This window comes from Neltuma alba, unplaced genomic scaffold (assembly GCF_004799145.2).
Source record: "Neltuma alba isolate B1F8T4 unplaced genomic scaffold, ASM479914v2 tig00011790_pilon, whole genome shotgun sequence".
Taxonomy (NCBI): domain Eukaryota; kingdom Viridiplantae; phylum Streptophyta; class Magnoliopsida; order Fabales; family Fabaceae; genus Neltuma; species Neltuma alba.
The window spans coordinates 2,283-15,143 of record NW_021636411.1 but is presented as its reverse complement, the minus strand read 5'-3'; the positions used below and the strand labels follow the sequence as shown (position 1 = coordinate 15,143).

The window sequence follows — 12,861 nt, the reverse complement described above, 5'->3', positions numbered from 1 at the left end:
GGTTAATCCAAGATACAAAAATTGTAATATGAACTATAAGCTAGTTTAAATAGGCAATTGATCACCTGTCATGTAAGTTCTCAAATTAATTAACTAAATTAACCCCATATAGTATAGATATCAATCTAGGGTGTTTTTTTCTATGAGGAGTTTTGTTAAAATTTTGAAAACCTTTTTAATTTTTTTTTTAAAAAAAGTGATGCAGAGATGGAAGGAGTAGGAAAGAAAATTGATTGATTTTTTAGGAAAATAAATTAAGAAAAATAAAAGGAAAATAACAATGATTAAAAGAAAGCAAAAGGAACAAAAACTTAACAAGAATGATGCACTTGTTGAGAACATTGATGAGTGGCTATCATGGTTTAAAAGGATGAGGAGTTTGTATAAAAACAATTATTAAGTCAAAAGAAAAAACCTTAAATAACATCTAAGTCATCCTTAATTAATTAATAATTATACCTAAAGAGCTACTCCCTCCGTTCCTTATTATAAGATACATTTGATGCTTATGGCATGTTCCTATATATAAGAGACACTTAAAAGTTGTCTCTATTTTTTTGTATTAATTTCCTATTTTACCCCTATTTATTTTGTCTCTAACTCATACTCTCCCTCCCTCCCACTTCTCTATCTTTTAATAATTTAATTGTTCTCTCTCATACTCTCTCTCCTTATTAATGGGGGCATTGTTGAAAAAATATATTTTACTTTTTATACATTAATTGTCCTCAACTAATTTTAACTGTTTTTTTTATCAACGTAATTTGGTTATTTGTCTCTTATAATAAGGAATGGAAGGAGTAGTATATAATCATTTTTCAATTAATCATTTAAAATACTACTTAACTTGTGAATTTAATTAAACAATTATATCTTGTTTCTTGAGAAGAGTTATCTATCCAAAACCTTAGAGCGTGAACTACTTGTACAAATCAAATAAAAATATATAAAAATAAACACTTATAAAATCATGAGGAAACTAAAAATATATTTATTAAAAGCTTCAAAATATAATTGTTCAACTAAAAATACAAATCAAATATCAGTTCACAAAAGAAATCAAAATCCTAACCTAGAAAATTTATAAAAACAACATCCTAGTGGATTGAAATATGAAAACCAACAAACCCCCTAATATAAACAGAAACTTAAGTCACGTCATCTTGTTCTTAGAAATAAAGAGGACTAGCCACACATATGGTTAGGTGACACCATAATGATAAAAAAAAAATAATGAAAAGAAGATAGTGAAACAACTGGACAAAAGAGGAAGCCAAGTGTCTGCTAGTGTAGATGGCTTCATTGCTTCTCCAAGGCTCCTTTGATCTCCTTTCAAAACTTTTGAATATGTCCTAGTTAGATGAGGAAACCCTTGAGACTTCTAGCTTAATCTGTTATCTTCTTTTATATTGTAATTTTGATAGAACTTTGAATTTGAATTCTCTTGATTTGGTGTGATCTTCATGGCAACTAAAGTGAAAAAAACTTTCGAATTTAAATGACATTGGATAAAAGGATAATATTTCAAATTTGAATAAAGATATGGTGGTGGGATGAATTGGAGTTAGGGTTTAGAAAAAAGATAAAAATGATAATGTGGATATTTGAAAAATTAACTGAATAATGGATATATGAATAAAATATTATTCAAATTCAAAATACGATAAGGGAATTATCTAAAAAAAAATTAATCATTCAAGCTCTTTAATTTATAGTGGAAGATAAGAGATATTTTAGATAGATATTTTGGATAATTTCCAATTAGATAATTGGAAAATTCTCTTTCAATGTCAAGTGGCTGTCACAAATCTAGTTTTCACAGGGTTCATGTTTTGCTTGACAGAATATTTCCTGGAATCAAAGCAAAGATACCTTTCAAAAGAGAAATTATAAAAATATAATAAAAATACACTTTTAAGCAATTAATTTATATAATTTTTTTAAATTAAAATATGAGTATCTTTTACATTTTAAACTTTTTAAATGTTATAAAATCTCTTAATTATATGTAAAAATATATTATAAAATAGGGATACATTATTAATCAACACTAACAATGTTCTCCCTATAATTGTTTGATCATAACATTCGAGTCCCTATGAAGTAATAGTCTTATTTCAATTGAATTGAAAACATTTCATTTTAAACTTTTGATTTTATTGGCAAAGAAGAGGGCGCCATGTTGGTTTCTTGTCATTAGCAAGATTCACATTTGGCATCTTGGAAGACACCTCTTACTAGCTTTTCAAAATTCCTAGGCACATGTATTCTCCTATTAAACGCATTTTAAAACGCATTTTAATTAGAGACACCTGTCGAGTACTAAATATAAACACTTTTTTTAGTGAAAATTTAAAGTTTGATTTGTTATATTGTGAAATATTATCTCTATTACTAGACCCAACCCTATTAATGATTGAGTTGTTTTTGTTTGTACATCTAACTCACCGAACAAGGTCTAAGAGAAAATTCCTCTACCATCCTTGCACCCTTTTCTTAACCTTATCGGTAACAAAAGATAGTGTCTTGGCTTTAGATATTTTCTTTTTCAATTATTATATACAAGTTGAAGAATAATTTTAAAAATATAATATCTATTTATTACAAATAATTAACTTTAACAAATTTCTTTAAATTATTCGAATTAGTCAAAATAGTTCTTATTGTTTGTTGAGTTATGATGGGAGTCTTTCCGTTGGCAACATTGTTAATTTAACTAGACGGGTTGATATGGCTCGTCTCCTTCCTCAACTTCTCTCCTTCCTCCCTCCAGTCTCCTTTACGCCAAAACTATTATTCGATGTTCTCCCTCCATTGTCATCGTCTTGCTTGCTGGCCAGTCTTTCCCGCGCACAATCCCTACTCTCCCTTCCTTGATCCCCTTCCATTCTCACTCACTCTCTCTTTTCTCTCTCTACAAGGACTAACAAATTAATTTTTCTTTCTTAAAAATAACACTACAAAATGAGTCATATATTTAGAACCGAAAAGGATACCAATTAAAAGTCAAAAACGTCAATTATATTCGGTGGAAAACTTCGAGAACAACACAAATTTGCCTTTAAAATTTTTCTCCTTTTATGTAAATCGCATTTAATTTAACTTTATAAAATTCAAAGTCAGCAATATCCGTTATGTTATATGGAACGTATATCATTCACAATTTCAGCGACATTTTCTAGACCACAATAAAAAGGGAAAAAAAGTAAAAAACTTCAAATTTTTATTCTGAATTGACGTCCAAAAAATTGCTATCCGGAAAGAAAAGAACCAGGCGATAATTGCCCCAGAAGAAATAAATCGATTGATTTTATTTAAAAAAAAAGGGAAGAAAAGAAATCGATTTGAGGAGTACAGTGCAAGACTACAAGCACTCATCGGATATATCTCTCGGATAGCCAGTCTGAGAGAGAGAGAAGATTCCGAGCAGTGGACAAATTTAGAATGATGATTGTCGTTGACACCATCGTAACGACGGTGATGAGTGTATGGAAGGCATCATCCGAAGAACTTTCCCGGGAAAACCTCTATGGTGGCTGGGCAACGCTTATTGTGCTGTTTATTTTATTGATGCTTTGGCAGTTTAGTAGGTTTTTCTTGGCCTATTGTTCTCCATCCAAATCCGTTTTGGTTTCAGATTCTTTCCGCCCAATGAATTCCAGGAGCAGGTAGAGTCGTTCACGTGACTACTCTTGTTTGTTCTTTTGTTCAAGTTTCTAGCTTGTGTCATGTGCACTATCAGAAAATAGTATTGTTTCGCAGTTGAGTTTCCTAAATCCATGTGCTGCTGCTGCCTGTATTGAATTGGTGTTTTCTTGCCCTGGGGAGTCTCTTTTCTATCAGTTTATGTTGGAATTCACGGCTTTCTTGGAAAATAGGTTTGAAACATACATGGCCTAACAAGGGGAGAAGGTTAACGCTTTATTGATGTCTGCTGATAGATGTAAAATCTATCTGGTCTTACTGCTTAATAACATTTTTATTTAGATATTCTGAGGCTAGAATGTGCTTATAATCGGCCAATAGCGGTCATTATTTAACATTTTGACCTGAAAGAATAAGCGTAACTTTACTCCAATCAGTTAATCAGTTAAAGAAAGTCTATACATATGTAAACGATATGTATTATCAGGTGAACTTACTCTTCAATTTTACACACATTTTTAACTTATGTAAGTTTGCTTTACTTTCTTCAAGATAACTTCCTTTTTCTGCAAATATGCCTTGTGTTTCTATCACTACACACGTGAAGGGAAACACCGATTTGTGATCAACTCTACCAAATTTAATTTTCTCATATGAAATGGAATTTTATTAGTGTAAGCAGCAAGAAGATTTAAGAGTTGATAAACTAACATTTGATTTTCTTGGATTGATTGATGGTAGAAAATTGGCGGGTTGAAAGTTTTTGGGTTCTAGCTTTCTAGGGCAATCCATGGGAGTAGGGATGGTGGTTTTCAAAGGAAAGTGTTTTTATTCAATAATTTCCGCTGAAGTAACAGGTCTGGGTAGGTAAGAGAATTGAAGAGAACAGAAAAGTAATTGACAAGAAAAAAGTAAATTAGCCTAGTGCCTTACTGCACAACACACCAGATGGTTGTCCCCCAAGTGATAAGATATACTACACCAGCTATTATTATTTTGAGAAACTTCGAGAGGTAGATGGAAAGTTGAGCAATTTCACATGGTCAACCAAGAGAAAAACAACTTTCTTATTAACTCGCATCCTTCCTTTTCATCTAGAACTGCTTATTGAGTTGGGAATGATATTCAATTTTAGTTCTGTGAGGAACATTGGATGGGAATTCTTCATTGTCAATTTTTTCCCTCAACTTCTGAGTTATCAGCATTGGATTTTAATTTTTATCAGAGTTTTGGTTTTTCTGTTATTCATGGATGTATCTTGAATGGTTAGTCATCCTGGAAGTTTTGTTTTGCAGAATATCAGAATTTGTGACAGATGCAGATTTGAAGTTTTTAATGGAAAACTTGGATGAGTTGTTCCATGAAAATGATAAGTGGGAAGCTGTCATAGATAAAAGCAACAAGAATCTGTCCTACTATGCAAAATGCTGTAAGCCAAAGGTATTGATGTCAAGTAATTCAATTTTAGTGGACTCATGAATCAATCTTAGTGCACGCTCACTTTGTAAATTGTAATGACAGTATCATGTTGATTTTACGAATTTTGTGTGTCTGTTGGTCTGAAGTTAATAATGTTATAATTAGCATATGCTAAGTAAAACAACTAACGAGGTCCTACTTTTTTCTCCAACACTCACAACGTACAGGCTGGATAACACAAATTTAGAATGAAACCACTGTCAGCCGCCCTTGCATTTGCTCTGCCTCTCATCCTCTGATCTTCCAATATGTTTCATTAGTAGCTTAGTAATTGGTATGTTCAGGCTAGGGAGGGTAGTAAAGAAAAAAAGAAAGTGTTGGCAGCTAAAGCAGAATTGGGCCTTGGGCCCTAATTAGCATTAGTTTGAAATTTAAATTTCAGATGCAAGCTAGTATCTAGGAGTGTTATTCTGTTTTATCATTATTATTATTTGAATTTGTATCTTTTTGAATTTCGCAGAATCTGGGCCTATCACTAGGATCTCAGCCTATCTTCCTCATCTAATTGAGGATGCTATAATCTATTTATTTCACTCCTCCTACTCGAATATTATGCAATTCAGAACTGTAAGAGTTCTTTGCAAAGAAATTTTTTTGGGAGAATTACTATGAGGTCCTAAGGAAAGATTTAATTACTAAAAAGTTTCAACGACAAGTGAGCAGCATAAACCAGTTGTCATTTCTTACACTCGGATTTGTCATTATATGCTCCTCAGTTGTCAATGGGCTTCAGGGTAATTAAATCCCTTCCTTGAGACCTGACTGCAATTCCCCCGATTTTTTTTAGCTGATTCTCTCCTTTACACACCATGGAACAAAGTCGTTATATGTTTATTCTTGTTGACAGAATTAATTCATAATTAGTGGTTAAGTTGTCAGGACGTTACATCCTATTCTTTTTGCTTTTTGCAATTGTGATCCTTTCATCTCATAACTTCTAATTGAGTAATATCTACACAGATGTTATATACCTTCTAGTTGTAGAACACTGTCTTTCAGATTTTATGCTATGGTATAGTTATTATTGCATTAATGTTGCAGGATGGTCCTCTGAAGTACTTGAGCATGACTGTATTTGATGAGGTTTCACCTGAGGTGCTAAGGGAGTTCTACTTGGACAGTGATTACAGAAAGAAGTGGGATAAGACTGTGGTTGAGCATGAGCAACTGCAGGTGGATAAATCTAGTGGTATTGAAGTTGGCCGTACGATAAAAAAGTTTCCTCTTTTGAGCCCCAGAGAATATGTGCTGGCTTGGAAATTGTGGGAGGGAAGGGATAAAACATTCTACTGTTTTATAAAGGTAATGCACCTAATCATGTCTGCCTTGTCACATTATGCTGCAGATGCTCGTGATTAATTCATATATGGCAAATTATATGGAATCGTTACAGCTACAATTCCCCCCCCCCCCCCAAAAAAAAACCCTTAAATAAAAAAATTGCCTTTTTGATGTCATATCATATGACCACAAACTTTGATAGGAGTAGGTAACAATAAGTTAAATAGTAAAGTTATTTGTTGATCAAGATATTAGAGATTATGATAGGAATCCACTATCATCTCATGCACCAATACTCAGACGCACAGCAGAGGATCTTCTGTGAAAATGCGAAATACTTCTGACAGTGGAGGTAAACCTGCCACTTACACAAGGAAAATCGCAACAGCAACAAGATCTATCAGACTATCCTCACCCTGCACGTAGATACCAATGCCCTCAAATAACATCCTCATATACACTCAGACACAATAACTCAGAGCCAATTACAGATGCAAACAAGATTCAGAGAAGGACTAGATCTGCGAAGATAAAACTGGTCCCCCAACATATACCTGTATGGGACTGATAAAATGAATAATAAAGATAGTCTTATTAACTTGCAGAGTTATAATCCCTTATCATAAATTTAGTTTTCTCTATTCTTTTGCCCTGCAACATGATGGCATTTAAATTCTGTGACCATGCACGAGCCACACACTCCCCCCCCCCCCTCCGTGGGAAAAAAAGAAAGAAAAATCTTGGTTTGTTTGGAGAAAAGGTACTTTCTTCTGATGGTGGCACGTTTCTATCTTCAAGTTGCTCCATTTTCTAGTGAGAACTTACATGCACAATACGGTGACAGATTAAGTTGAAAGTCAATAATAAATATTGTTGAAAAATATTGTAATTGTAAGAGTCTTTTTTAATGTATCTGTGGGATGCCTGAGGAACTGGTGCCTCTCTCTCCTCCTCTCTCTCTATGCTGTTGATTTTGCTCAATTTGTTCTGGCTCATTTTTCAAATAACTTTTTTCTCCCATTTCTGGTTATGATTCTTTTTAGGAATGTCAGCATCCTTTGGCACCATATCACAGAAAATATGTACGGGTTAAATTTTTCAGATCTGGCTGGCGAATTAGAAAAGGTAGGCTAGTGGCTGGTTTGTTTGCTTAAATATTTCCAGATCTGGCTGATGAAGACCAGCCTCTTTTATTATTTCCATTCAAAAGTTATTTTTTGATCCTAAGGAAAGAAAAATGTGAAAATCTTCCAAATTAGCATGGCTTGTTATTTTGAGAAAATTATACTGAGTTGAAATGGATATCATGACAACCTATTTATATATTTACATTGAAAAGCTTGCTCTCATTCATCAGTACTTGAACTCCATTTTTACTTAAATTTGATTGTTTCTCAACAGTGTAATACGGATTACTGAGTGAGTGAGTTTTAGATATAAAGAGACTGTTATATGACTAGTATCTATTTAAGTACAGTACCTGGTAGAAATGCCTGTGAAATCACGATGTTCCATCAAGAAGATGCTGGTTTGAATACGGAGTTGGCAAAGCTGGCTTTTGCTAGGGGCATATGGAGTTACGTGTGCAAGATGGATGATGCACTCCGCAGGTATTCCAGTCGATCAAGTTCAGTTACCACTTCAGCCAACCTAATGCAGAAGGTCAGTGCTATTAGTGCACTTATAATCATGTGATTGAGAGTTATATTTTGAAGTAAAAGTTCTAGTGTTTCAAAGTTGATGCCTTGTATTGTATTTACGGGTAATTTGCTTTGAGGTGTTATGCTAGCCCTATGGCCCACTTGGTTATTGGAAATGATGACGATAGAATTGGTTGCCATGAATTTGTTTGGTTTGGGATTAGCAGTGCTGGAAAGAAATTTATTTCTTATAATTAGTCAAATAAAAATAAAATTTTAAAGACATATACCAAAAAAGATATTAAAAGACTGAATTGCCCTCACACAGTTTTGTTTCCCCTTCCTTCTTTTCCCTTCTTCCCATTTCTTCTTCCTCTTCCCTTCTTAGCAGTGCCCTCCTCTATTGAAGGCTGATCACTGCCATCTCTATCGCTAGTGTTGTTGCCACCACTGTCACTACAACCACCCTTCTACTTCCTCCTTTGTCCTTTGCCCTCAATCCCTCTCCTCTCTGCGGCCAAAAGTCATAAATCCCTCATCTCACCATTGCTAGAATTAGTAAAAATAAAACTAATAAAACAGCCAAAAGTTGAAGGAGAAACCAGTAAAAGCTGATAGGTCTTAGATTTGGCAGCCTGATCAAAGAAGAAACTTTGTAAAGATTTCTGGATTGAGTTTTTGGCATTTGAGTCTGAGCTGGGGGAGCTTTGTAGATGATGCCAGAGGAGGAGAGTAGGAGATTGTGGATGAGAGGGTTAGCGTTTCTCGGAGGGGAAGACTCGATAGTAGAAGAGGGAGGATGAGAGGGGTGAGGTATTTTTGGGATATGAGATCAGGAATATGATCATTCCTCTCATTTTTGGGAGGAATGATGATTGCTAAAATATGGTGATTATGATTTCTTTATAGAGTATTTCTTTCAATCAAAATTGCTCAAAGTGTGGGAATCGTGTAGGATTCCATTCCTCTTCTTCTTCTTCTGGATACATCGGAAAATAAAACAAACTAACTATGAATGCTTAAATCCTTAGAGTGCAGCACTGCCCTTAATGAAGTAGGACCCAAAATTTGAATGTCATGAGTGAAGCTAAGAGCTTTCTTAGCAAACATAATTTTGCCAACCAAACATCACCTTAGGTTTTTGTTTGCGTGATATTACTTCTCACGGCACTATAGATTTGCTGTTCATTGGTTTGTGTTAGCAATTAATTTTGGCAGGCTTGATGCCTTCGTCTCTGCTATTGGGGTCCAATCATTTTGGGTTAATTTGGATTTTATTTTCCTTTGATTCAGCCCTTTTAGCATTTTAATATCTTTGGTTTCTTATCATGAGTAAAAAATGTTGGTCCTTGCGATGCTCATTATGGTACACTTCTCTCTCAAGGCTCCTATACATCTGTTTGTACCATTTCTTTGGCTGCTTTGAATTGCACTTTGGTTGCAACTAAACTCTAGAAGGAGCTTATCACCACCCCCCCCCCCCCCAAAAAAAAAAAAAATCTCTAGAAAGAGCTTGGCTAAGAATTCTTGATTTATTAGTATGAGAATACTAGTTCAATCTTAGTGTCTTGATTTAATTTTTGAAACCAATGACATAAGTATTGACTTTTATCCCTGATTGATGGAATCTTCTCAGTTATACCCTGACATTGATTTTAAATCCTTAACACTACTCTACTTTTACGTTCTGCATTGCTTGTTGCATTGGACTATTATATTTTGTTCAATAAAAGATGCTGATTTCTCAACAAACCTGACAAATCCTTAACCCCGATTCTCATAAAATTTTCTCAATTAAAAATAATTCCGACATTGATTCTAAATCCTTAACGATATTTACATTTACGTTTTACAATCCTTGATGCATTGGACTGCCTATATTTTCTTCCATAAGAGATGCCGATTTCTCACAATTCAAATGCAGATGAGCTCTAGATTTGCTTCCCACTCATATTCGGTGTTGTATTAGTAATGCCCCCAACTTTATGGTAATCATGAATTATTTGTATTTCATTTTTCACTAGACTAATTTATTTAGCCCTTGGAAGAACAATCTTTTATCAATTCAATTCTTGATGAAACCTTTTAATTTAAGCTTTAAAATATCACTCCCCTTTTTATTTGGTATAAAGCCTTAGTCGTCCAAATGCTTTTTACCTTGTTTCAGGCGCTGGCTAATTGTTTGTTTTCTTTTACTTTCTTTGTTTGTCCCAAAAAAAAAAAAAAAAAAAGGTTCCCATTTTGGTCAAAATGGGATCCTAAGTTGCGGAAACAGATTGAGAGTGGAGTAATCTTTCAGGGATTAAATTGAGAAGCTTAATCTTTACAGGATCATTACATTATTCTTTTCTTGTTCTGTTTCCAGCACAGTAAATATTAATTTCTACGCAAAAGTCCTAATAATCAAAGTCATATTTTTGTCCTTGAGAGATTATATTTTCAGTTTATTTCTATGTCATTTCAGTGCTCAAAAGGTTTGTTTGTTTGTTTTTTTTATTTTTTTATTTTTATATTTCACCCTTTCGAGGTGCCAAGTGATACTTGCACAATCTTTGGAAGCATGCTGTGGTTTAAAAGAAATCATCTGCTATCTAAAGTGATTTTTAAATCTATGAAGTATTAAACTGACGATGAATATATCTCTGTTGGACCAAATTAGTAGTTTTAACTTCTATTAAAATGTGCTAATTTAGGGCAATTCTTCCTACTTCCCCTGGCTTACAGCTCCTAAATCCAAAAAAAGTTACCATCTTTTGATTTTGTTGAAGATTGTTATATAATGTATTGTCGAAAGCCATTATATTGATTCAATTTATTTTGGCAAAATTAAAAGCTGGATTTTATCTCATATATGGTGAATTATTGACTGAGATGCAGTTGAGAAGTTGAACTAGCCATTACTGATTAGAAGTGATTTGTTATCATCCGAAAGTGTTGCCTGATTGTTGACCAAAAAATTCTGAGTAGACTTTGCGGCTGACAATCTTCTCTGCATAGGTACCAACTCACTTAGACACAATTCATAGCAATGGTGCACATCCTACTATACTCCATGAACATGTCACGGACGAGTCTCGTAAGAAGACACTATTTAAAAGGCCATCAGGAAAGTTCGTAGCCAATAGTTTGCTGCTTGTTGGGGGTGCAATCTGCCTGTCTCGAGGTCACTCTAGCCTTGGCGCAAAAGTAGCCTTGGCTTACATGTTAACAAAACTTGGCAAGCACAGTGCTAAATCGAACCCGAATGAGCAACATCAAGGTAGATGACTTGATGCACTGTAAGAAGTGAAAATAATTTTTTTTTTTTTGTGTAAATATTTTGACCTGAGAATTACTTCATAGCTTTTCTGTGGCTGACAGCTATAAGTTGATGAGTCCAACATGTCATTACAACTTCTTTTTTTTTTTTTAACAAACAAAATAATGCCATGAGCATACTTGGTGTAAATATTACAAGATGTTTCAGTGTTATAAATATTACAAGATGTTTCGGTGTTATGTGAGAGTGAATATGGTTTGTGATGATGCCATGAGCATACTTGGTGTGCTTAATGTATTGCAGTATTAGTAGTACGCAGGCAAGACTAGGGAAACTGTGATGCCCTCAGAGAAGATTTCGTGGGGCCGGGTCCAGTGACTGGATTATTATTTTGCAACGTGACATGGATAAATTTCGGTCTTATTTCTTAGTGTCCTGTTTGAGGGAATGTTGGGGAAATGAAGGGAGAGCTTGATTGGAGGTGCTTCTTGTAATAACATGTCGTTTGAATACCTATTCTTTATTACTGTCACTGAATTGAATTATTATAATTAAAATATGCTGATCTGGATATCATTGATTATTACCCCTTCTCCTCTGTGTGTATGCCTTGCAGTTACCCAATCTTGTTCTTCATAAATTTTTTTGTCTTAACTTACAATTTCCAGTTCATGAGATTAATTTAATTGACTGAATTTTATTTATAGCATACAATTCCAAAATTCCTTTGCAATTTGGTAGGTGCCATATCGGGGCTGAGCATGGTCAATATGTTAATTTAAAGGTTAAGATTAAAGTTATTTGATTGATATGAAAACAAATTACATAAAATATACTTTTCTGCTGAAATGTGAGTTAAATTTAATTTTTTTTGCTACTTGAGAACTCTGAAAATTTGTCTATTTCTGACGTGTGAGATACATTGAAATTAACAAGAAAAACTTCATGGAGCCCAATATAATTGCATTGATTTTCGTGCGCTTTCACAAACTAGGGCATGATGTACGCACAAATTATCTATAATATCAATAGATTCTGGACTTCTACGTGTTAATGGGTAAAATACACAATCATGATACTAAGATGAAAACAAACTCAACTATCGCCTACGAGTGCATGTGTGTACTGGCAAAAAAAAAAAAAAACTGATCCTTAATATAAGTTTTAATCTGTAAAATTGCACTGCAAAATAAGTGTTTGCTTGCATTAGCAGTGAACAATGGTAATTTTTATTACTGATACTGATTAAAAGTGACGTTGGTTGATGGTAATTTCTATTTGGATCTTTTTTCTTCTAAATGATATTGAGAATATGAATTATATTTGGATTTTATATATTAAAATCATGTATAAATATATAATTACCAAAAAGCAATAAGGGTATATAAGAAAAATACAATTTAATATAATTCTTATAAGTAAGAATTGCTATTATTTAAATATAATATAATTTAATAATTATGATTAATAAGGTTAAATATGAGAAATCCTAGTTGTTGAACCTCTATTGTGATTTTACAATCGCAAAGGCTACTCTTAGTAGATTATGTTCAAACG

General features: G+C 33.6%; 1 protein-coding gene across 1 annotated transcript; it reads left to right on the top strand.

Annotated features, from left to right (window-relative positions):
• Positions 1-3,349: 3,349 nt before the first annotated feature.
• LOC114718015 (uncharacterized) lies at positions 3,350-11,581 on the top strand. The gene is made up of 6 exons (XM_028903263.1): positions 3,350-3,668; positions 4,941-5,085; positions 6,166-6,426; positions 7,449-7,530; positions 7,883-8,067; positions 11,043-11,581. The coding sequence occupies exons 1-6, from the start codon at positions 3,445-3,447 to the stop codon at positions 11,310-11,312; spliced, it is 1,167 nt and encodes a 388-aa protein (XP_028759096.1). The 5' UTR covers positions 3,350-3,444; the 3' UTR covers positions 11,313-11,581.
• Positions 11,582-12,861: the final 1,280 nt, after the last annotated feature.